This window comes from Vanessa cardui, chromosome 4 (genome assembly GCF_905220365.1).
Source record: "Vanessa cardui chromosome 4, ilVanCard2.1, whole genome shotgun sequence".
In the NCBI taxonomy this organism is placed as follows: domain Eukaryota; kingdom Metazoa; phylum Arthropoda; class Insecta; order Lepidoptera; family Nymphalidae; genus Vanessa; species Vanessa cardui.
In genome coordinates, this window is record NC_061126.1 from 13,392,503 (window position 1) to 13,419,102 (window position 26,600).

General features: G+C 32.6%; 5 protein-coding genes across 7 annotated transcripts; 3 read left to right on the forward strand and 2 right to left on the reverse strand.

Annotated features, from left to right (window-relative positions):
- Positions 1-34: 34 nt before the first annotated feature.
- Positions 35-11,712, forward strand: LOC124544402 (cubilin-like). Its single transcript, XM_047122934.1, has one exon. The coding sequence runs from the start codon at positions 86-88 to the stop codon at positions 11,270-11,272; it is 11,187 nt and encodes a 3,728-aa protein (XP_046978890.1). The 5' UTR covers positions 35-85; the 3' UTR covers positions 11,273-11,712.
- Positions 11,713-13,773: 2,061 nt separating this feature from the next.
- LOC124544097 (dolichyl-phosphate beta-glucosyltransferase) lies at positions 13,774-16,088 on the forward strand. Its single transcript, XM_047122528.1, has 6 exons — positions 13,774-14,028; positions 14,491-14,665; positions 14,784-14,992; positions 15,114-15,328; positions 15,429-15,566; positions 15,822-16,088. The coding sequence occupies exons 1-6, from the start codon at positions 13,957-13,959 to the stop codon at positions 16,012-16,014; spliced, it is 1,002 nt and encodes a 333-aa protein (XP_046978484.1). The 5' UTR covers positions 13,774-13,956; the 3' UTR covers positions 16,015-16,088.
- A 74-nt stretch (positions 16,089-16,162) lies between these two features.
- On the reverse strand, positions 16,163-20,901 carry LOC124544098 (programmed cell death protein 6). 2 transcript variants are annotated; one of them, XM_047122529.1, is made up of 6 exons: positions 20,743-20,901; positions 20,393-20,454; positions 20,218-20,324; positions 19,420-19,688; positions 18,961-19,056; positions 16,163-17,214 (listed from the first exon to the last, which is right to left on the reverse strand). In XM_047122529.1, exons 2-6 carry the CDS (start codon positions 20,446-20,448, stop codon positions 17,203-17,205), a joined length of 540 nt encoding a protein of 179 aa, XP_046978485.1. In that variant the 5' UTR covers positions 20,449-20,454; positions 20,743-20,901; the 3' UTR covers positions 16,163-17,202. The 2 variants fall into 2 exon arrangements, with proteins under 2 accessions (XP_046978485.1, XP_046978486.1); XM_047122530.1 differs by lacking the exon at positions 16,163-17,214 and having other exon boundaries at positions 18,784-19,056.
- A 1,357-nt stretch (positions 20,902-22,258) lies between these two features.
- LOC124544358 lies at positions 22,259-24,518 on the forward strand. 2 transcript variants are annotated; one of them, XM_047122874.1, is made up of 2 exons: positions 22,259-22,395; positions 22,798-24,512. In XM_047122874.1, the coding sequence occupies exons 1-2, from the start codon at positions 22,311-22,313 to the stop codon at positions 24,093-24,095; spliced, it is 1,383 nt and encodes a 460-aa protein (XP_046978830.1). In that variant the 5' UTR covers positions 22,259-22,310; the 3' UTR covers positions 24,096-24,512. The 2 variants fall into 2 exon arrangements, with proteins under 2 accessions (XP_046978830.1, XP_046978831.1); XM_047122875.1 differs by having other exon boundaries at positions 22,313-22,527; positions 22,798-24,518.
- Positions 24,519-25,163: 645 nt separating this feature from the next.
- LOC124544105 (60S ribosomal protein L27a) lies at positions 25,164-26,536 on the reverse strand. The gene is made up of 5 exons (XM_047122541.1): positions 26,441-26,536; positions 26,202-26,265; positions 25,960-26,057; positions 25,572-25,724; positions 25,164-25,321 (listed from the first exon to the last, which is right to left on the reverse strand). Exons 1-5 carry the CDS (start codon positions 26,441-26,443, stop codon positions 25,193-25,195), a joined length of 447 nt encoding a protein of 148 aa, XP_046978497.1. The 5' UTR covers positions 26,444-26,536; the 3' UTR covers positions 25,164-25,192.
- Between the last annotated feature and the right edge of the window lie 64 nt (positions 26,537-26,600).

Genomic DNA, 26,600 nt, shown 5'->3' on the forward strand with positions numbered 1-26,600 from the left:
TTGTATTATCGTCAAACATGCAACGCTATGAAAAATTGGTTGACTTCCAGTCTGCAGACATCATCCGTCGGGATATGCGGGGACGATGTTTAAATTAATACTTTTTTCAAACGTTTGGTTTTTGTGTTTTGTACTTTTAAATGGTGAAGTGTATAATGAGAGACCTAAAATTAAAGTTTCCGATGGTGACCTTATATTTGAACCAGCATACGACAAGAATATATATTTACGACCAAACGGACCCAAGTCTTCCATATATTTTGGTGACACAGATTTTAAAAACTTAAGGAACGTTACCAATAACAATCAAAATGTTATACCCGGAAGAATTGATAACGTACCAAACTATCAGACGCAACCAGATGACTTACTTAGAAGAATAGAAAGGATAGAGTCTCTTACTGCGACCTTAACAAGTAATTTTAATTTTAATGTCACTCGATTAACACGAAGGATCAATACATTAAATAATAGAGTGCTCACTTTGCTTAACAACAAAAGGAAAAACGAATGTCAATCTCATCCTTGTGAGAATGGAGGAACCTGTCTAAATTTAGTCAATGGCTATTACTGTCTATGTCCGTCGAATTGGAAAGGAGCTAACTGTGATGAAGACGTGAATGAATGTCGTAACTTTGCCGGCACTGATCTAGGCTGTCAAAACGGTGCAACTTGTATCAATTTACCAGGTTCATATCAATGTATATGCAAACCGGGATGGTATGGAATTGACTGTACCAGAACAGCTAAAAATTGTTCTCAAGGTGATTTTCAGATGTGTGGACATGGGACTTGTATCCCTGTAGAATCAAGTTTGGGTATTAAGTGTATTTGCAACCAAGGCTGGACGACAAATGGAAATGATGTCGCTTGTTTAACAGACGTGAATGAATGTGAAGCTGGTCAGGGTGTCAGATGTTCAGTAAACCCAAGAGTAGAGTGCATTAATCTGCCTGGCTCATTTCGCTGTGGACCATGTCCAACCGGCTATGAAGGCGATGGCTTTGCTTGTTATGATATTGACGAGTGCCTTACGATACCAAATGGTGGTTGTAGTACCAGCCCGATGGTTTCTTGTCATAACACAATTGGCTCCCGCATTTGCGGCTCCTGTCCACCGGGCTATCAAGGCGATGGAATTACGTGTACTTGGAGGGGTTCCTGCTCTTTTAATCGCGGAGGATGTCATCCCTCAGCGCAATGTATCGACAACACATCACTCGGTGGAGTTACACAATGTATGTGCCCATTAGGAATGGATGGCGATGGTATCGGATTACATGGTTGTTATGTTTCAGCAGTAGACAATACTACACAACGATGCGAAAGCAATCCGTGTGGAGCTCATGGTCATTGTCATCAGCTTCGCCAAGGCTATACATGTATTTGTTACCCAGGATACAGCGGTGCTCACTGTAATAAAGAAAACAATTTTTGTACTAGCAATCCTTGTCATAATGGAGGTACGTGTAGGCTGGATGAAAGATTATCAAGAGGATATAGATGCGAATGTACTGCTTTATATTCCGGCGATTTATGTCAAGTACATGCGCAACCTTGTGGTGGAGTTCTCGATTATGAAGAAGGTAGTATTATATACCCAATATCTAACACGTCATATAATCATAATTCTAGATGTGCATGGGTTATCCACACGGCTCCAGATAAAGTTATTAACGTTACATTTAGTAAGTTTAATTTAGAGTACCATTCTGACTGTCGGTATGATTTTGTACAAATTCATGATGGTAGAAGTTCTGCTAGTCAACTTATAGGTAGATTTTGTGGAAACACTTTTCCAAAAGGGGGAAATATTATTTCAAGTCATAATAATCTGTACTTTTGGTTTAGGTCAGATCAGTCTGTTGCCAAAGATGGCTTTTCTTTACATTGGACTAGTATACCACCAGTTTGTGGGGGTCAAATAAACGCCACTACACATGGTCACATACGTTCACCTGGGTCTCCTGGAAATTATCCACCTAATCGTGACTGCTATTGGCATTTATCGACCGCATTGGGTAAAAGAATACAGTTGCACTTTTTCGAACTTGATATAGAAAAACATGCAAACTGTAGTTTTGATTTCTTGGCTATTTATGATGGAAGTCACACAATAGATCCATTAATAAGTCAATATTGTAACTCGACCCAACCGGCACCGATCGAATCGGCTGGATCTGATATGCTTATACATTTCCATTCTGATGGATACGGTGACGGGAAAGGATTTCAAATAACATATGCCCCTATTGAAGGCATTCCAGGTTGCGGTGGATTTTTTACTAATGATAGAGGGGATATTGTCTCACCGTCATACAACGGTGCCTATTTAAATAATTTATTATGCGAATACAAAATAAAAACGAGCCCAGAAACGAGAATACGTATTGAATTCAAGTCTTTTAACCTCGAAAGATCTTTCAGATGTAGATACGACTATTTAAAAATTTATGATGGTCCGAATTCAGATTCACGCCTTGTTGGAAGATTCTGCGGAAATAGTCACCCGAAATTCTATACATCTTCTTCTAATAGTCTTTTCTTTTTATTTAAAACTGATCACTCTACAGGATCTGAAGGATTTAAAATAACATATGAATCAGTTTGTTTAAAAACGATAACAGGAGATAGTGGTATCATCAAAACTCCTGGTTACCCACTTAGTTATCCAAAACGAATGGTCTGTGATTTTATTATTAACAGTACACCTGGTAAAGCGATCGTTTTAACATTCCAAGATTTCGACATTGAAGACAATAGATATTACAATTGTCAGTATGATCATGTTGAAGTCAGGGATGGATCTTCGATAAACGCTACACTGATGGGCAGATTTTGTGGTGGATCAGAATTTACTCCACCAACACAAACGTCTACACACAATTATATGTATATTAGATTTCAATCAGATATTAGTATAACAGGACGAGGTTTTTACGCTAATTTCACTACAATAAATACAGAATGTGGAGGAATTTATAGAGAAAATACTGGCATTATCAACCATCCTATGGACAGTGGTACCCGATATTCTAATAGCCAAACCTGCACATGGATGTTAATTGCATCACAAGGAATGCATATAAAATTGACTTGGAATCGATTTGAACTTGAAAGTATGCCATCATGTAATAGTGACTACGTTTTAATTAGTGAAATTGATGAAAACAATGAGAATAATACGTTAGGTAAATATTGTGGAAGCACTTTGCCACCTGCTCTTACTACTTCTTCATATCGTCTCATGATAAAATTCGTATCAGATGTCAGCGTGAGTCACGAGGGATTTTCATTGTCATATACATTTTTAGATGAAAAAACACATTGTGGTGGGCTTTATGTAAAATCACATGGGTATATATATTCTCCGGGCTGGCCTCAAAATTATGAATCAAATCGTAATTGTACTTGGATAATAACTGTGCCAGTTGGTCAACAGATCATGCTTAATATAACCGATTTTGATTTGGAGAGACCTTTACGGAATAATTGCCAATTAGGTGACTACTTAAAAATAAGAGATGGTACTTCGGAAAATTCTGCTTTAATTGGAACATTTTGCGGGTACTTTAAATCTAAGCGTGTAATAACCACCGCCAACAGTGCATACTTACAATTTCATTCAGATTTTTACTTAAGTGGAAACGGGTTTAAAATCGAATGGGACGGAAATATAAGAGGTTGTGGAGGAATATTAAGTAGTCCGCAAGGTTCAATATCATCACCAAATTATCCTCAGAATTACAATGAAAACGCAGAATGTTTCTATAAAATTGTCACGAGCAGTGGTTCAAAAATAAGAATAACATTTGTAGAATTAGATTTAGAGCGAACAATGGACTGTAAAGACGATTATGTAGAAATATTCGACGGTCGTGACAGCAACTCTTTCAGTTTCGGAAAGAACTGTTTTATGTCTCCAGCACTAGGGAACATCGAAACTTCTAGTAATTATGCATTTATTAAGTTTAGATCGGATATTTTCATAAGTGGTAAGGGTTTCCTTCTTAATTACGAAACTATATGTAATAATAACATAAGTGGCCGTTACGGTGTCATAGAGAGCCCGGGGTATCCGGGTAATTATCCTTTAAATATGAACTGTCTTTGGACCATAACAGTTCCTAAAGGCAATAAAATTAACGTTACATTTACCAAGTTCGATTTATTTCCAAGGTTTACCTCGTATCATCCATGGTCTTCCGCCCGCCGTCATTGGTATTTTAATAGACGCCCATGTGAAACAGCCTATTTGCAATTTAAAGAAAAACAGGAAAAAGAATATTCCAGTAAATTATGTGGCACTACTTTGCCGAGACCAATAAGTACTCAGAGTAATTCTTTACAAATTAATTTTGTTTCGGGAAGTTATTTTCCTCGTAATGGTTTTCGTTTGGAATGGATTAGTTATGGCTGTGGTGGTCATATTCAAAAGCGTTTTGGCACTCTCGCAATGGATCGTACTTCAAATTCTGTGGATGAAATAGAATGCGAGTGGATCATCGAAACTCCAATAGGAACAGCTATATCCATTACATTTTCGGAAATTTATATGACGGAATCTAAAAACTGTTCTGTAGATGCTATTGAACTTTTTAATGGTCAGAATAAAGATTCCCCATTGATATCAAAAATTTGTCATAGAGTAAAAACTACTTTACGAACAAGCTCTAACTTTTTATTTGTGAGATTAGTAAAAAAATCGTCCTCACGAAACGTTTATTTTAATTCATATTTCTCTTCCATAAAAGAAGGGTGTGGTGGTGAAATTAATTCCCCTTCTGGGTTAATACAATCAAATAATTACCCTAAAAATTATGAAAACAATATAGACTGCTTCTGGTCGTTATCGGTTCCAAAATATCATAGAATTGAGTTAAATTTCATAAGTTTTGATCTTTACTCTGCGGACGAAGATGACTGTGGTGATTTTATAAAAATTTATGATAATTTTGATAAATATAATACTAACTATACTACTTTAATATGCCCTAAATCAAATAAAACTCAAATCTTATCAGAGAATTCTTTTCTCAAAGTACAATTCCAAACTGATGCTTATGGGAATGCCAAAGGTTTTAAGGCAAATTTCTCTATGACATGTGGAGCAGTAATAAAATCAAAATCTGATGGAATCATTTCAAATAACCAATTTATAAATCACAACAATAAAAACTGCATCTGGACAATTATTGCACCAAATCCGAGTGATAAGGTAAAATTAACGATACAACACATATCTATACCAAAAAGTGCTGACGTTATAACTAATCGTAATTGTCCATCATCTTACCTTAGAGTCCTCGATGGTAATGACGAAAAAGCTCCCTTGATTGATGAATATTGTGGGCGAAAAGTCCCACCTACAATTATAAGTCATGGAAGCTCATTAACGATTCTGCTAGGTTCATATACAGGGGATATCAAAGGAAATTTTTTAGCACACTACTCAGTTTTAGCAAATGCTTGTGGAGGCAAGTTATTTTCAGAAGAGGGCTCAATCGCTTCACCAAATTATCCGCTTTCTTATCCAAGTAATGCAGACTGTGAGTGGACATTAGCCACATCGCCTGGTAATAGGGTTTATATTACATTTGAAACTTTTGATTTATTTTATTCTGAAAACTGCAATGAAGATTTTTTGGAAATAAGAGAAAACGATGGTGCAGGTGAACTACTAGCCGTTTACTGCGGTCATGATATTCCCATCAATACTACGACAGGAACAAAGCTATATATAAAATTTCATAGTAATGAAAAGGAAACAAGTCAGGGATTTGTCCTTCATTATGGATTTCTACATGGAAATGAAATCACTGGTTTACAATTCGGTGAAATAGCATCACCTCTTTATCCTTTCCCGTATGAAGGGCAAGGCGAATACAGTTGGCGAATTATCACTGAAGCATCGACTATTATTAGTTTAAATATTGATCGTTTGGAAGTACATAAAAATGATGAAATTTGTAGTAGCAAGTTGCTCATCTACGATGGCTATGATGAAGATGCTCCAATTTTACAAGAATTATGTGGATTATTAAAAAAAGAGAATATGAATTTAAAGACAGTTTCAAACGTCGTTTATTTAAAACTTATATTAGACGAAGAAAATATTGGTTCCCTGTTCCATATCCAATGGACACAATCAAATACAGGTATTAAAGAGGATAACAATAAATTAAATTGTGGATTAAATCAAACACAAATAGTATTACCTAAAAATGATTTTGTATTAAATTCTCCAAATTATCCGAATCCTTATGATTCTGACCTGCAATGTGAATGGATATTTGATACAACTCCTGGCCGTCACTTAAGTCTAAGTTTTAAAGAAATAGCTTTAGAGGAAACTCCTAACTGTTTCGCAGATCATATTTCAGTTTTTTCCTTAAATCAAGCAAACTGGAATCCGATGATAGAAAATATGTGCCTTGCTGAAAATGTTAATAAAAGAAGTTTCACAAGTACAACGGCTATGAAAGTGACATTTAAATCTGATCCATCCATTGAGCGAAAAGGATTTCAAGCAGCGGTAAAATCAATTTGTGGTGGATATTTACAAGATAAATCAGGTGAAATTGAAATTACACGGTTAGATTTCGATAACAGTTTTCTCGATAAAGTAAAATGTAACTGGACCATAAAAGCACGTCCAGGACGAACTATAAAACTACAATTTATACACTTCAATATAACCAATGATAATGACTGCACAACTTACGTTATTTTGAGAAACGGGGAAAGTGTTGAATCTCCGTTATTAGGTGATGGAAAATTCTGCGGATATTCTCATGAAAATCGTGATGAAATTATTTCATCCAGTAATGCTGTGTATATAAGCTATGTTGCATATGCTAGAAATTTCCGCGCTTACAAAAGATTTTACTATTTCAAGTTACATTATGAAGAAAAAAATATCGAATGTGGAGTAACATCTACTTTGGACGATGACCATAAATGGGAAATTATTACATCTCCTAATTATCCTTCGGTACCGACTCCATATACCGAGTGTATTTGGACTTTCACAGGTCCTCCGGGAGAAATTTTGAGGATCGATTTCGTGGAAAGATTTGATTTAGAAGTTTCTGCAAAATGTACTCTTGAATTTGTTGAAATTAGAGATGGATCTTCTCAATTGGCTCCACTTAAACAAATCATTTGTGGAGAACAACCGGCTACAATAAAAACTACTAGTAATGCAATGTTTATAAAATATTCAACTCAAATTGCAGAACCTAGAAATGGATTTAAAGCTAATATATCTATAGATGTGTGTGGTGGGACAATTGTTGCACGGTCAGGGGAAGTGTCATCTCCAGGATATCCACACTTGCCTATTCTACCCGCGAGTACAGTATGTCAATGGCAAATAATATCTTCACCGCGGTACGGTATACAATTAAACTTTAAAGATTTAAATCTTCCCGAATCCGAGAAACCATGTGAAACGAAAATCACTATTGAAGAATTAATATTTCCAAATAATACATCTGGATTAGGTAAAATAAAAGAGTTCTGTGATAATAGTATGGATGATTATAGATTACCCATTGAAACATTTACTAATAAAGTAATAATTAAACTGCAGATTGGTAAGCCAAGTCAATGGACCCAAGTTTCAGATAGTAGAGGTTTTCGTTTTACATTTAATTCTTCCCAAACTTCTTGTGGTGGTGATATAAGAACTTCTGAAGGATACTTAACGACACCTGGCTACCCGCGCAAAACTACATTGTTCTATTGTCAGTGGGGTATTACAGTTCCCGACGTGACTCGAAGAATACGTTTAGAGCTCCTAGATTTTGACTTAGTGCAAGAGTTGGATGTTTTGAATGGCTTAACATTCACATCCAGAATAGAAGGATATTCTAATTCTAATTCTTCTGATACTCCAACAATATTTGAGTCAACAGGAAATAAATTATCCTTATTCTTTGTTCTTGCTAACATACATAAATTACCACATCGTTTTAAGGCCAAATTTACTTCTGACGAACCAGCATTATGCGGAGGGAACTTACGAGGTATTGAAGGAGAGCTTAAATCGCCAGATTTAGAAAAATCTTACTTATGTGAATGGAATTACAATGGAAAGTCAATGACAAATACCGATATTAAGTATAACACTTTATCTGTTCATGTAAACATTAATTCATCTGGGCGAAGCATATGTCGTTTCACGGACTCACAACTAGTTATAAATTCAAATATTGTAAGCGGTGTACTATTCAAACGCAATATTTGTGGCAATAATACAGAAGCATCGTATAGTATACCTGCTGTAAATATGCATATTATGGCCAAAAAGTATAACCGCAAACCTATAACCTTTGACCTAAATTGGAAGTTACATCAATGTGGAGGTGTAGTACACTCAGGACAAGACGCAGTAAATATTTTAAACATACCTAATGCTCTTAATACCACCATTGATTGTGCGTGGCTTGTAATAACTCCTATAGGGGTTAGAAGTGAATTTAAATTAGAAGGTGCATTTAATTTAGATTGTGCTAATGAATTTTTAATAATAAAACAAGGAGTATCCCCAAATTCTCTTACTATAGGAGATTATTGTAAAACAAAATCACAAGAAAAGGCCCTTTTGACATCGTTTATGTACACGTATATTCTATATCATTCAAAACCTCAAAATAATACTAATATTAAACTTTCTATTAAAACTGTCAGTGTTCAATGTGGGGGGTACCTTACAAAATTCGAACGAATATTTACCTCCCCAAACTATCCTAAAAATTATCCAAATAATCAAGAATGTACCTGGGAAATTTATGCAGAAATTGGGTATAGAGTATCTCTTAAATTCATAGATCGATTTGCAGTGGAAGATAAAACTAATTGCACAAAAGATGCCATTATTGTTTATGATTGGAAAGAAAATCAATACGAAGAAATTGCGCGAATTTGTGGTCGCCGTATTCCACTACCAATCAATTCAACATCTAATCAAATGAAAGTCGTATTCCGCACAGATGGGTCAACGAATTTAGACGGTTTTAAAGCGCAATGGAAACCTATATGCGGCGTAACAGTAATGGCAAAAGAAAAAGTACAGTACTTATATAGTCCTGGATATTTATATGAATATTATCCATCCCTGAATTGTGAATATGAAATACTAGCTCCCTCTAATAAGATCTTACTTAAGTTTTTAGATTTCGAACTCGAAGGTTCATACCCTGAATGTGAATACGACAATTTAACAGTAACGGCACAGAGTAGTTATAATTATTTTTACGGTCTCTACTGTGGAAAAGATTTACCACCTCCACTGTATGCTTCCGATAAAGTACAAATAACATTTAAGACTGATCGATATGGACAAAGAAAGGGATTCAAATTGTCTTACTCTTTATATAAATGTGGGGGATCGATAAAGGATCCTACAATGCTCACATCAGGTCCATTAGAAAACTATGTTGAAAATGCTAATTGTACATGGTCAATTGAAAGTCCGACAAATAAAATTATAATACTTAAATTCCTTTATATAGATTTGGAAAGTAGTTATAACTGTTATAACGATTACGTAGCTGTCTATGACGGTGATACGATAGATTTAAATAAACGACTGTCGTTAATTTGCGGTCACATCAACAGTACCACTGTTTTAAAAAGTACTAGTAATAAAATGATATTACAGTTTGTTTCGGATAGTAACTTGAGCTATAAAGGATTTCGAGTAGAAATTTATTTCTCATATTCAGAAACAGTCGGTTGTGGCGGGCAGGTTAACCTAAAACCTACATCTAACAAAAAAATAAAATCTCCTCTCATAGGAAACAACGTTGTCTATGAAAACTATTTAGATTGTCATTGGGAAATAAAGGCGCCACTTGATCATATTATCAAAATAGAATTCACGTCCTTCCATATAGCTTCCTGCGTAAACGTAAACCAAACGGCATTAGGTGCAAGTAATTGTGACTGCGACTTTGTAGAACTAAAAGATGGCTTAAATCCCAATAGTCTTGTCATTGGCACATATTGTGGGCACTCATTTCCGCCACAATTATCTTCAACAAGTAATACAATGACAGTAAGACTCTCAACCGATGGAGAGGCAACAAGCTCCGGGTTTGAAGCACTTTTATCAGCTCATCCTTCTCAATGCGGTGCGTCAGTTTTTTCGATTTCGAATTCATTACAAATATTAAAATCACCAAATTATGAAAACAGGGTTATTCCTCGGGGACTTCATTGTAGTTACTATTTTGAATCAAGCGCTGAGCAGTACTCTACAGTTCATATTGCAATAAAAAACCTGGATCTTGAACCTAGTACAGGAAATAGGTGCGACAAAGACAAGGTTATCATAACTAGTTATTCACAGCCAAGAAATATAAGTTTAGGAAAAGATTTTATTATTAATGAATCGTCAGATGATTTCTTGTCTCGCGCTACATTTCATTATGACTCTACATTAAAATCTCCCAAACGCTTTGAATTATGTGGCATAAAAAAGTCAATCGATTATTACGTGTTTGGTAGCGTCAATATTATTATACAAACAGCAGCAGAAGAAACTTTTCCTCACAAAGGCTTAGAAATGTCAATATCATACATAGGTTTCTGTGGCAGAAATTACACTGAATTATATGGTAGAATACAATCACAATATATGTCTTACATTGATACAGATCCTAGAGATTGCTACACTCTGATAGCTGTACCTGAAAACTATACTATATCACTGTATTTCCTATCATCAAACCCGGTATATTGGGATGATCTGGTGTATTTAGAGATTTACGATGGCGACACAACTAGTGCACCAGTAGTTTTGAAAATAGCCAAGGAATTTCAAGATTACGTACAGGTATTTTCTAGTGGTCGTTATTTACTTATACATAACCACATTCTAGGGTCAGAGGCAGTAGTTTTCGATTTAAATTACGTTGCAACCAACTACAGCAGGGGGTGTGGTGGGCAACTTCATAACGTAGCAGGAAGGGTAACAAGTCCTCTTTATCCTGAAGTTTATAGACAAAAATCCACATGTGAATGGGAAATTGAAACACCAGTAGGAACAAGATTAATGTTACATTTTGCTGTATTCGACGTTGGCCGAGTCTGTTCTCAAAATTACCTTACTCTTGTTGATAGAAATGGCAATACTATTTCTTCGTATTGCATGGAAACTCCTGCAGACTATACAAGCGATGACAATTATGTTAAAATAGTTTTTACAACTACGAGGAATAACGGTGGAACTGGGTGGGTGGCAGACTTTCTTGCTTTTTCTTAAGACCTTACTTCGCTCTCACTAACTGATAAGATGTATCTTAAGGTATAGATCTCTTGGTATATTTCATATAGAAAGGCTGTAACAGTTTACTGATTTTTGTATAATATGTAAGTATTATTTCTAAAATTATTTAAAACAAATGTATCATTTGCCCTCACTGTAACCATTATATTAAGTTACCAAATAGAATCAGCAATAAATTAAGATTAGTAAATACTAATTTTATTTATATATAGTAGGACACAACTTAGATGTAGGATCGAAAAATGTTATGGAACCGATTGCTGCCGATTCAACAACCAATAGAAACAGCTCCTTATCGCGCAATTCGACGCTATTCTTCGCTATAGATTCTCGCGACAGTTCAACCATGTCGACGTGTCAAATTGACGAATATATTAGGTCATATGATATTACAAATTATTACGTTTGTGTAAAAATCATAGTCACGTAAGAAAGAATTTTTCCGATGCTACATCTAAGTTTTGTCGTACTAACTACTTTTTTATCAACTGTTATCAATATAAAAATATTATAAATAATAAACCAAACGAATTATACCGATATAACATTGTATTCAATAAGTATTTTATAGACCTAGTGAAAGTTTAAGTAAGATTACTTTATTTATTATGAATGCGAAAGAAATGTATCTATTGATTTTATACCAAAAGGTATTTTATGATTGTCTTCATTATTTTAACATTTAATAACATCGTAATTATGTATTGTACTTAGTATTACTATTATTATACTGTTGTTGTCATTTCTATCGTGATTATGTTGCACAATAAAAATATACATAAAGAGTTTTGTTACATATTTGATTTCTTATTATTACAATTATAACAAAAATAGGAATGTAGACAAAAAACGTAATGTTGATCAAAGTTTAAAAAAGTTGCTGAAATGGTGAAAATTACTAAAAAATTAAACCTAATTTAAGCTTCCAACAATCAGAACCTTTACAAAACAAGTTCAAATTGTTGAGTTAATTTAAATATCTAATTCATTTCCACACGTTTGTGAATACGTTTACTGTTGCAGGCAATGATATTCTAATAAACAGATATGTTATATCCATACTAAACAACAGAAAAAAGTGTGCCGCGCCGGGGACCGTTTATTTTAGTTTATTTTTACATTTCGTTAAAATTAAAAAGGATAGCTTGATAAAAACAATAACTGAAAGGGATAACTAGATGTTTTAATTACGCAAAACGTATTACTACGTAATTATGATGTATTATATCGTATTACTGCGTAAAACAATGAAAGGCAAACGTCACAATTAGGACGTTTTCTAGTCTTCACTTCTTGCGCGTTAATAACATATCTGTTTAATTCAACATCATTGGTTGCAGGTATATATGTATAGAACTTGCCATATTCGTAAGAAAACACCAAGATCTTTATCAAAAGACTAGTGGCGATAGTCGAAATTAAAAGTTGAAACCTATAGAAGTGTATGAAGTGTTTCATGATAGGGTGTACAATATCATATGTTATGGCTGTAAGATTGGACAACCAATCAGATTCATTACAATTAAAAATTACGATACCGTTTATTTGAAACTAAACTTAAGGCATGGCTTGGAGGGATATATCAATCTCTTGTAACATTGTTACAAGAACAACAGATTATTACAGATTTTTATCCTACTCTTGGCTTAATCACACGCATTCCCCGAGACGCAAATTTTCATCTGAGCTCAACGCTAGATCTCAAAGACCTCTTATCTCTCACTCTTACAACACGTTTTGTACGTTATGTATCACATAGATGGCCATATTGCAGCAGAACAGTCACCAAATTTCTCCAAAAAGAAAACCTATTTAAACTCTATAAATTTGGATGGCCAAAAATATAAGTATTATGTATCGAACCTGCTTTAACATCGGAAGCAATGAATGATATGCACTCCTTCTGCAATTTTTTTTAATTCGAAATTAGTTTACTATTGGCCCTGATGGCCCTACAGCGTCTCCGAATGGGAGAAGCGCAATATTACTCAAACTTGGATGTTAGGAACCCACTTAAGGGCTGAGAAGCGACGACGAATAAGTAAATAAACAAGTATGTGCAGTACAAACATTAATCGATTTCAATAATCACAATTCGCTGCTTAATTTAATTCTGAATGGTTTTCGTGCTGCACATGCACCACCATAGTGGTTTATTCTCTAAACTGTGGCAATTAATATTTTGGTGGGTTACGGTTCCAAAGAAGCGATCGTTAAGTTGTCCTTTATTATTTGGTTACATTTTTTTCCTACAAATTACGAGCTATGTAGTGGCCGAAATAAACACTGTTACATTTGACCTACGGAGGCGTACCCATGAAAACCGGTGTACACACCACTCGACCACGGAGGCCGTCAAAGGACATCATATATTCAAAGAAATAACATATGAGTGTTTCGTTTCTATTAAAATAATCTTTCAAATTTTGAACGTGTGGTATACTTCAGATGTGACATTTTGCGTATCGACATTTGACATTGTCACAACACGTTGAAAGACTTACGGACGATCGGTTGATATCAGTAGTCACCGATCAGAATTTCTCTGAAGAAATCCATTTATTTTATAACATATTTTACTCTTAGTATTAGATTAGTGTAACCCAACCGAGGTGATGAAATAAACTTATGAATCAAAGAAGGTGTTATCCTATAAAAAAATGGATTTCATTTCAATTTTATTTACACTTATATTGCACGGCATAGTAGCGGCTTTAAGCCTTTTTGTAATAGTAAGTATATCATAATTATTCTGTTTTTAATGGTATTTACTATTTAGAGATGACATCCTCTTGCTTTCTATCTTCGCTTTCATTAAATGTAGATGGTTTTAAAATTTCTTGTACACTTACCAATTATTCTACTGCCAAACAGAAATAAATTGAATTTCCATATGATGGGTATTTGAGCCCAGTAGCTAGAGACATTAACATATTTGTTGCAGTGGTTGATAGCATTGATAATGAGAGGAATGACATATATTTCTTACATTACAACTGTCTTGTGGTAAAAGTTTATAATTTAATTGTGTAAGCATTCGTTCATATTTTACATATTGCATCTTAATAATTAGAAAAATGACTACTAAATTATTGGAAAATTATTCATTTATTTATATATGTATACATAAAAATGAATATGTGTATTGATATTAATGTTTAATAATAATACATTGCCCTTAATTATATTTACAGCTTACAATAATAATCTATATGACTACAAATCCATATCCATCAGTAGAGAGGTTTACTGAAGAAGAAACTTACAATAATCCAAAATCAAAAAGTAAAGAAAAATTTCCCTCTATTAATGATCCACACAGTGTAAATTTAAGTGTAATAGTTCCTGCTTATAATGAAGAGGAAAGAAGTAAGGCAAACAGTGTTGACTATTCAGCTTAATTAATGCAAATATAATTAATTGTATCAAAATCGAAAATATTATCATTATTTTTTGTTAAAATATATTTTAATGACCTTTATTTTAGTATCACCTATGTTGGATGAAACCCTAAATTTCTTGGAGGGAAGAATCAAAGAGAACTCCACATACAAGTATGAAATCTTAGTTGTTAGCGACGGTAGCAATGACAACACAGTTAAAATAACTGAGAATTATATTCAGAAATATGGCAGTGATAAGATAAGGTGCTTAAACTTAATCAAAAACAGGGGTAAAGGTGGAGCGGTTAAACTAGTATGTATATTAAATTATATACAACCGTATTAAATACTTATTTACTGTTTAACATTACTGGAAAAAGTCCTTGATCATAATATATTTCAATATATTATTTAAAATAAAATTTCGTTTATAGGGTATGTTTAGCTCAAGAGGTGCTTTATTATTATTTGCTGATGCAGATGGTGCATCAAAGTTTGAAGATTTAGTTAAACTAGAAGCTGCATTTGAACAAGTGACTAATTACAACCCAATCAATCAACCTAATGAAATAAGTCAATGTGAAGCAATTATTATTGGCTCCAGAGCACATTTGGAGAAAGAATCTTTAGCTAAAAGAAGTATTTTTCGGTAATTTATATTTTTATTTTTGAATAGGTGCCTCTACAGTTTTACAATCCAGCCTTCATTTTTATGTTTCAAATTTAATCTTATTATTACCTCTTTTCAGGAATATATTGATGTATGGATTCCATACTTTAGTTTGGTTATTCACTGTGAAAGGTATTAAAGATACGCAATGTGGATTTAAGTTATTTTCGAGAAAAGCAGCAAATATGTTATTTCAAAGTCTTCATGTTAACCGATGGTAAACAATTTTTTTCTTAAAACAGCAGTCACTAATCTATTTAGCTGTAACTGTCACTTGATTATCTATAAGCTATTGATATATACGACTGATTATATTTACTTGGTATGATTATATGATATTAATTTTTAAAAAGCATTTATTTGATACCTCTTAAATTATTGGATTAATTGAATTAGTATATTCTAAGTTATTTGTCGGTTATCTTATTATATACATATAATTTTAATTAATTTACTAATGATGTATTTTCAGGGCTTTTGATGTAGAGTTACTGTACATAGCGCAAAAACTGAACATTCCAATTGTTGAAATTCCTATAAGATGGACTGAAATTGACGGTTCGAAGGTCACACCAGTAATTTCATGGATTCAAATGGGTTGCGACTTAGGTTTAATTTGGCTAAAATACAAGATTGGTGCATGGAAGATAAAATATGTCAAATAGGAATAAGCACAAATGTATTATTATTAAATTCCATTTATTTTATTTTCTTAAGAAATATTTAATATAATAAACTATAAAACAATATATTTCTATTATTAAATGAGATATACACATTTTGTATAGAGGTATATAAAATGAAACCAAATAGTGTTTGCCCTAAACATTTATTCAAAGAACAATATAATCATACAACAATAGGATATATCAGACTTGATGCTACATAATACATAAAATACATAAATATACATTTAATTTCAGAATGTATATTTTGTATACAATTATGAAATTTAAAACAATTTAAAGCTGATGTTCAGATAGACATTGAGCTCAAATTTATTTATTTCTTCAATTTGAGCAACTTTAACCATGACAAAGATTCCAATATATATACGAACTCAAAAAAAAACATTTTAGCTTAATTAAAAGTAAAATATATTATCTACTACTCTTTCTTGTCTTTTGTTGTGGATTAGTTATAATGTTGTTGGTTTTTTTTTAGCTAGGTAACATTACTGGTGATTATTTTTAAGTTGTTTAGATTAAACAAAATAATAAAAATACAAGGACTGTCCACTTATAGCCTCACGAGACATTACATATAATATATATATCAAATAAAATAGTATATAAACAAAATATTTGTTTGCAGTAAGTGAAGATGGAACAAGGACAAACAATAAACATGCAACACCAACATTAATAATCTATTACATAGACATTTAAAAAATACAGAATGCATAATTGGCACATAAACAACATACCAATGCAGAGTACATGCCACTTAGAGAAATACACAGCAGACAGATAATTTTTTCAACATCTGTTAAAATGTTTAAGAAGTGCAAGCAGTTTAAAAAAAAATTACAGAATTAACTAATTTTATTCGAATGAAAGATTTATTTCATTATTGTAAGTACAATATACTCTTATTTAAAAAAACTCTTGTACAAAGCTGTTCATATTTTTATAATATTATATGAGAGCTAGTTATGATTATTTATAATTTTTATTTGTGACTATATAAATTAACTAATATTGAAAATATAAAATCTGAATGACAGAACTAATATAAAATTAAATGCAATAAAAATCGGTGTACAAAAAAAGATGTATAAAAATTATTGTATTATATTAGTCTTAAGGTACGATTTTAGGCAAACCTTTAAGCTGGTTATCTGAGGCACGGCGTTACGGCCAACACTGGACGGAAGAGAAATACGCAGTTAGATAAGAAACACTTGTATTTTTATTACAAACTAAACCCTAAGACTCTATCTATGTATGAGTTATGATAAACAGCTTGACATTATTTTATCGATGCAGCATCAGAATAGTTCCCTATTTCTCGCCTGATAAATTAAAAGGAATAAACATAACATATATGAAAATATAAATATTTATTTCGTATTGAAAGTCTTGTTGTATTTAAAGTAAAACGTTGGGAGTGCAAGCAATTTTTATTTATAATAATATAAAAGAGCTGAGATGGCCCAATGGTTAGAACGCGTGCATCTTAACCGATGATTTCGGGTTCGAACCCAGGCAATCACCACTATATATATGTGCTTAATTTGTGTTTATAATTCATATCGTGCTCGACGGTGAAGGAAAACATCGTGAAGAAACCTGCATATGTCTGATTTCATCGAAATTGAACATGTGCATTCCACCAGCCCGCATTGGAACAGCGTGGTGGAATAAGTTCCAAACCCTCTCCTTAATTCAGAGGAGGCCTTAGCCTAGCAGTGGGAAATATACCAGGATGTTACTAATATAAAACTTTGTAGAAGCCATTCATAAGAATCTAATGATAAAACCAACTAAAGTCAATGAATAGGTGTATATCTAACTAGCAAAACTCAGGCAGATCATCAGTTATGGCGATGTTTTGCAGCGCCGTCTAGCGGCGCGTTACAACAAAGGTATTATGAAAACCTTCAGTGTTAAAATGCATACAAATTCCAACTTTCACAGTAAACGGGCAAAAATATCGAATTCTAATTTCAAACATGTCACACAACATCCATTTATATATACGAGATACAAATAGTTATAATTATAATTATATACGAGTTAATAAGATCTGATAAACATTTTTTTATTAATTTGACACCTTTCATTATGCTATAAAAATGAATGTTCTAAAACTTTTTATTACAAAAATGTAAAAGCACCAATTAATTATCAAGCGACACTAACAATTTAATTATGGTTCTTAATGATAGAATATATTAAATTTAATCATATTCATATTGTAAACAAAGCTATAAAAATATAAAATTTACACCATCTAAATATGATTATAAGAAACATGCTTCGCTTTTAAAGCCACAATCTAATTTTTGTTTATGAAATACATTTTACAAACACTAATATACAATAAATTTAAGTATAAGTATAAAACAAAGTTATATAATGAAACATATCCAAGATGAAAGATGACATGTAAATCATGATACTGTTAAAATGTATTCGGAACCAATTGATATCAATGAATCAATCAATAAAAACATATTGATTAATTTTCTTAAATATAAAAAAATTACAGAAAGCATTGCCTATTTCAATGACATGAGTTTCATATATTCAAAGAAAATATAATTATTGATTAATGATCAAATGACATTTTGAGTGTCAGAGAATTTATTTTAAAACAATTAAAGTATATTATGTAGTTAAGTGGAATAAACTTATTTTAAAGAACATATATATATTCATTGAAATCTATTTGTAGTGCACTATATAATAGACATATTAGAAATTTGCATGTTTTATACAAATCTGTTATTGGAATAGGCTGAAATTGTATAATAAGACATGCATTTAAACGATGATTGAATTAATAATTCAATTACTCAAGCTCGTTACATTTGAACAGTATCAAACTTAGAAATATCATAGCTTGTCTTTAATAAACACCATTCCTTTGTTGTTACATTATTATACCTTTAGTCCAAAAACCATTTTTAGAAACTGCTCATAATGTATGGTTATCACACCATCTTGGTCTGTGTCATACTGTCGAAAAGCTGAAGTTAGAGTCTGAAAAATATAAATGATTATTTAGTAATACCAGGTTTAATCTTTTACAGCTTTAATCACAGTATTGATAAAATATGTAGATAATATATTTTTGAGAAAAAGGGATAAATCAGTCATTCCATCAAAAGAAGTTCAATGGAATTAAATCTTATCAGAAATATTTATGACTTGATTAACTATTTTGTTTTTAATGTTTAAATTTCTTGAAAATAATAATGAAATTAGTACTTTTAACTCCATTATTTTCAAATTAAACTGTAATGAGGAATTCATTTTAAATTGTGTATTACTATTTCCTGTTGATAGTCTATTATTAAGATTGTTTATTTATTATCCATTAATTAACTGAATACAACAACTTACATATAAAGTAACACAGCATTGAATAAAGTCATCAAAAAGCATTGTTCCTCTTCCAAATCTATCAAATTTCTGGACCATTATATTGATAACTTCATCAGATAATCTGTAGTTAAAAGCTGTAAGAGCATTCTTTAACTCAGCTTTATCTATGTTTCCAGAGTTGTCACGATCAAATGATCGGAAGCAGAGTTGCCAATCACTAACATATTTCCAAAGTGCTCCAAAATCTTCAAATGATATAACGCCTCTATTTTGTTTATCAAACATGCCTGTAAATTGACATCAAATAATAAATAATCATTGTTGATGCATATAATTTCTTAGTATTGATCTGATTTGATTCATATCTAAATCAAATGAACTTTGACCTTAATAAATTTATAAGATGATGATAATTCTTTTAACTTTTATAAACAATAAATGCAATAAATTTGTTCACACAAGGAAATTATAGGTTATTCCATCTGGAATATCTTTATATCTATAAAGATAACATTTTTATGGATAAGATAAAAACACACTGTATACAAACATCTGAGATGATATTATTAATGAGAGTTGTTGCTGCTTATATTTTGGTAAATCTTATGAAATAAAGTACTTTTTTATTTAAACTGTAGTTTCTTTGAAGAAGTAAATTTCATTAAAAACATAAATATAATAACAATTTTCATATAATTTAAAAGGAAAATCTTTTGAAATGTGCAAAGTAAAGTTTTATATAGATATGAAACAAAACATTTAAAACTTTATGTAAATTATTTTGTTTTAATATTTTTAAACAAACTTCCGACATACCAATCATTAGTCGTACTGTTTCTGGATTAAATGAATTCCATGAACCATTTGAAAGTGCTTGTTGCAGTTCATCCGCAGATATGTAGCCACTTCTGTCTTTGTCCACTCTATGAACAATATTTACATTAAATAATTTTAAAATAATAATATTCAAAGTGATGTAAGAAAGACATACCTTCTAAAGATGTCCCATAGGAATTCTCGACTCGGCATTGGGGATTGGAAAGCCATTATTGTCTAAAAAATAAAACGTCAGTTAAATATTGCAGGATGATTAATAACAAAGATGATTCAATACAGCCTTATCGTTTCACCAATAAAATGGTGCAATTAATATTTATTCAACAAAATTGATGATTATGAATAATAATTATTAAATAAATTCATCACAGTAAAACTAGTAAATGCAAAAATAATTAGCTATAGTAATATGGGTAAACAAAACACGAAGAGATCTTATAACGATTTTTTATTTAGTTTTTTTCGTACATTCCAATTCAACTTCTACTTTTTGTATGTACTCACATTGCTGCTACGTAAGGCGATTTCCTTACAGGTTAACGGTAAAATATTTTGCTAGAACGTAGTTTAAAGAGAGCTAACTAAGCAAAACAATTAACTCCACTTTTTAACTTATAATAAAATGTAAATGTCAAAGAAAATACAATCACCGTGGTAGATGGTAGATGTCAAATTGATAATTGAAATTCAAATGACAGATAGGGATGTATTTATTTATTGTAATAATTACACCATCGACTTATCGAATGTTATTCAAATACTCTCTTAAGTTGATGAGAGAAACATTCTCATGGGACCTCTTCGTTAAGAAACGCGTTACGGTTCTGGTATGTCTACAAAAAAATAAAAATGTTATGTTGGTGTAAGTACTGTGTATTTGAATTAAAATTATATCTATATTTTTTACTTCTTGTCCCTACTTCACAAGGATAAAGTAAGACGATAAAGGATAATAATGACGAAAATATTACTCTTATGTTTGTCCTCCAATGTGAAACGTTTATATTGGGGGACAAATATTCAGAGTTAATTTCTCGGCATATATTAGACCAGGGTGATTTTAAATACGACGACGGAGCCGTTGACACGGCCGAGCACACGCGCGCAGAGTGTCCAGCCTGGGTGGAGCCTCGCGCAACCTTGTCCACGGTAATTGGATTGGACCTTTCGCTTCCGGCCCTGATTCATAAGATGGTCGAGAGCGAAGAAGTGTGGGCGGCATTACGGGTCTTCAGCGAAGCCGTAATGTCCGCGAAGGAGGAGGCAGAGCGACAGCGGGAAGATGACCCCGCTGCGCCGACGGAGACCCGGTCGGCAGCGCGACGACCATCTAGGCCGGTTTCCTTGATTGTGACACAATGCGGTTGGCAGCGGACCTTTACATCCGCTGCCCAAAGCCCTTGACTTGACACAGCGTGGTTGGCGGTGGACCTTACATCCGCTGCCGCATAGCCTCCAGTGGCGGACTCAGGGGGAGTCCGTCACGGTTTAGACGGAGGCGGATTCGGAAGGTGTGCCATAACACCCTAGCTTACCTTTCGTGGCGTGTCGCCACTATACAGCGACAGCCGCTGGCATGGCCGCGGTGGTGAGCCAAATGCGTACCCGTAGCCCTGCCGCCTTGCGGAGAGGCGGAAATCCTAGGAGGTTTTAGTGTGTAGGACGGGGCCTTCTGCCCCGGGAGTCCCACATATCCGTCCCGGTCCCCCTTCGGCCGGGCGGAATGCGTTAATACATTTCCTCCTAGTAAAATAAAAAAAAAAGTGTTTTTACATACGCAGAACATACGGACATTATTTCCCTATAGGACAAGAATTGTTTAGGATATACATACATTTTTTTTAATTTAGTAAGAAAAGGATACAATATACATACAAAAGGCTGTCATAGAATTATCTAATTTAGGTACTCCGAAATGATATACTTTTAGGTTTTCTACGAGAAATAAAAAAAAAATGTAAATTTTTGAATTACCTTTAATATTTTCTGACAGTACTATGGCTGAATGATACACAATCTTTAGAATCTATGCGCAGTGATTTAAAAAAACACTAACTTTCTTTGATATTAAAATGGCGGATGTCTCAAGCGATGACCGAAAAGTAAAGTTAACTAAAAATGGTAAAGTTGTGAAAAGACGCACACGAAACCCAGAAGGTAATTTTGAGGTCTTTAACTCAAAATTTATGCATACTATCATTCATAATATGCCGATTCCTATACGTTTATTTCCATTGTTTGACGTTTAGGAAAGTATAAAATATTTGACTCTTACTACTTTTTTGATACGTAAGTTGAATTACAAACTGTTATTACGTTGTTTTGATTTTTGTTTCTTAATTTACTGATTTTTTACTGTTATATACGGTATAAATAAAAGCAACATATTATGATATTAGTTACCATTATATAGTCTAATATGTGTATCCATGAAACTATTAGCATATAATGTTTTAAAAATATTTATCTATTAAATTATTCCTCCGTAAAAAAATTCAAATTTTTCTTTAAAAGTGTAGTTTCGTATATTTGGTAAAGACATTATTTTTAATATTCTAGAATGGCACAAACAGAAACAAAAGCGGCTGCGGATTGCTGGACTAGAATACATAAACGCAAATGGGAAAGTAGTTCCACCGAAACAACCCGGTCCCGATTGCAACTGCCGCCGTCAATGTTTTCAGAAAGTGCCCGACGATGTAAGACTCAAAACATTTCAAGGTTTCTATGCCATGAAGACACATGATGAGCAAAATGCTTACCTTTTTGGTCTTATGAGGCAGGTAGACGTTAAACGAAAAAGGGTAAAATCTAGTAGCAGGCGTACTTGTACATTTGAATATTTTGTAAGAGTTAAAGGGAGAGAAACTCAAGTTTGTCAGACTGCTTTTAAGAATATTCATGCCATAACAGAAAGAAAAGTCAGAGTACTTTGCAAGAAGATGGATGATGGTGTAATGTTTCCTAGTGACAATAGAGGGAAAAATAGTCACAGACGTTCCGGTGAGGTGCGTCTTCCAACAACTGTCATAGAACAAATTAAAAATCATATCTATTCTATTGTTCATACACACAGACTAAAAGATTTTATAAGACTTGACAAAATTGCTGGATTAGAAATTAACATATCAAAGATGTGGAAAGATTACATAAAGACCTATGATCCTGATAACATATCTGCTACAATGCCCAAATCTAAGAGGCATATAGATTTAGAATTACAAAATGAACAAAATCAACAGACACAGCATACAGCTCCACAGGATACTTTTACCCCCATTGCATATCCAGGAAGTGGACATCTTGTTAATATTGCAGAGAACTACTTTGAAAATCAGTATCAAACTGCTCTGGCTACAACAACAAATTCAACAAACTTTTATCCAACACAAAATGGTCCTCAAGGTATGGGAATACTTTTACAATCAACTGTAACAAGGGCAACACAACCCACAGCTTTCATATTACTACAGACAAAACCAGAACCTCAACAAGATAACACATTAGCTATAGCAAACGCTCCTTATAATCATGAATCTGAAATTCAAGATAGTGATGAAAAGAGTGGAAAGAAAATTAAAAAAGAAAGAAAAAAGGGCCCTATCGTTAAACAATGGAGGTACACAAATATCTTTCATGATGAAATCAATGGTGCGGCTTTAGCAGCAATCAAAACAAGACTTGGCATGTATTATGCTGAGAGTGATGCTGCAAGGAAAAAGGCCAAGCAGGCTCGGCCACAGGAGTCAACACAGACGCAAACGGTAAATGATCAGCCACAAATAAGAACAGAACTGGCTCCTATTAGACCACAGCATCAACCCATTAGATCACATACTGTAACAATTTATACCTAAATATAAATTATTATTTGACTGATATATTAACAGAATAAGAATTACTCAAATCACATAATTTGCTAGTTTAGGTGAACAAACTATTTAATTAATAAGTTTCAAATAGCTAAGGCTATATTTCCATTTCAATCTAAAGTATATTAATGTACTCATTATATCCTGTTAATTATTTATGACCTTAGTTTGCATGAAAGTATGTATGTAGTATCAAAGAAGTATTATAAAGATACCAGTGTATAGTTTTAATAAGACATTAAAAAATAGATATCATTTATTAATTGTCTCTATTGAAATGTTATTTGAATTTTAGCTGGAGTAATTTTTTTTACACAATTGCCTTATTTAAGAATGATATACTGCGGTTTTAGTCATTATTTTTAGGATTTTCTGATAGAAATTAAAATGTATGTTTCTATAAGTATAATTATTGCAATAATTTTGCATGTTATTTTTAATAAATATGAAAATTATTTTACAATTGTATTACAATTTTAATGTAATATTAAATACTTTATTTAATATATCACGAATTATTATTTGTCCTTACTCCATCAAAAACAAGTAAATAAAACTTTGTTATTGAGATGTATTTAGGGTTAAAAAATATAATGTGTAAGAAAAAATAAAATTCAAGCAATTAGGTGTGTGCATTTAGCACATCAATTAGATTCAAATGAAACATGTATTCCATCATGCAATTAGATTCTCCTTGCATGAATTTTAGGCTTCACAGGCAAGTCTGTTTAGGTTAGAATTACATATAAAATATAAGTTACTTTGAGCCATGAGTAACCTGCATGTATAAATTAAAAACTGTGTGAAAAATTGTAGCTTGACTGCAACATTGACAGATTGATACATAGTAAAAGATTGTATATAATAGTTTTCTACAGGCAGTCCAGTTTAGAGGATATCATCTAAAGCAATTAGCTCTTCAATTCTTGTCTTTAAAATGATATACATAAGTAATATACCAATATAAAATGTCAACAATGATTTCATATAAGCATCACTCTGTATGATGAATTATTTAAAGTTCCGATTTTGGTAGTTAGTAGAAAAAGAAAATATGTTTTTAAAATTTTATTTAACTTAAATTACGCAGACAAAACACATGCCCCGCCAATTTCCTTGATTTTCCTTTCAGCTGTTTTTGAAAAGAATTTGGCCTTCACAATTACGGGCTGTTTGGGTAGCTTGCCCTTTCCGAGCAATTTGTAGTAACCCTGTAAAAATGAAAATAATGTATCAGTCCACAGGTAATAATATGTTCCAAAATTCTCTCCTTAATGGGAGAAGAGGCCTTAGCCTAGCAGTGGGAAATTTGCAGGCTGTTACTTTACTTTACCACAAGTAATAGTCCATGGATAAATAAACAGGTAAAAAAAATACACATGTAAGATATATCTTCATGTTTCTTGATTACAGATTAATTTCTTTCAAGCAACTGTTTTATGCACATATTTATATACTTACAGCCTTCACAATGTTAATAACGGGCACTTTTCCATCAGTGGCATTGGCGTATTTAAGCCGCGACTGTTCAGAAACCAGAGTCCAAAGTTTGTCCAAGTTCAGCACTGGACAAAACTCCTTGTTCCTTCTTAAATGGTAATTTCTCATACCAAGCTATAATTAAAAATCAATGAATTAGCCTTAGAGTAATGTAATCAGTACATAACAAACAGATAGGAGAATGAGAAACAATAGAAAATAGTTATATTGAAAAATTAAAGTTTCAGGAATATATAATTTTATTTTTACACAATCGGAATAAAATTACTATTAGTTACAGAGATTGCTTAAAATATTACTACTTCGCGACAATAAGGTTAACTATTCCGTTAAAAAAATTTTGACTTACTTTGCCAAAGTAGCCTGGATGGTATTTGTCCATGTTTATTCTGTGGTGATGTTCACCACCAGCGTTACCGCGACCTCCAGGATGCTTGCGGTGTTTACCTATACATTAGAATACATTCAGATTAATTTCATTCTTAAGAGTATCGAAGACTACATGGGAAAAAATCACATGAATGTACATAAGTTCAGAACGTGAATTTTGTGTTAAGGGTATAAATAGATAAATTAATAAAAAATATTTACCGATACGTCCATGACCATGGCTCACATGTCCTCTCAGCTTCCTAGTCTTCTTCTTGGAGGTTGCCTGTAGAACGACAGAAAGGTTAACATTTTGTTGTATCAACAGTGTACTTAAATCAAAAATACAATTATCGGCGTCACTGTATTCACCACTAATAGACAAAAATGAACATAATTTAATTTGATTAAAAAGGATTACTAAGAAAATTATCGATAAATAACACAATCTAAACACGAACCATATTTCCACTCTTCAACAAGAACTTTAAAAAGAAAGAGACAGATGTGAAAGATACGTCAACGTCAAAATTGTTAGTGCTGCCATACTATTTTATTTGGATTCACATCAATTTTATTTCAGTCAACTAATTAAAATAATAATATTACTAATTTAATATT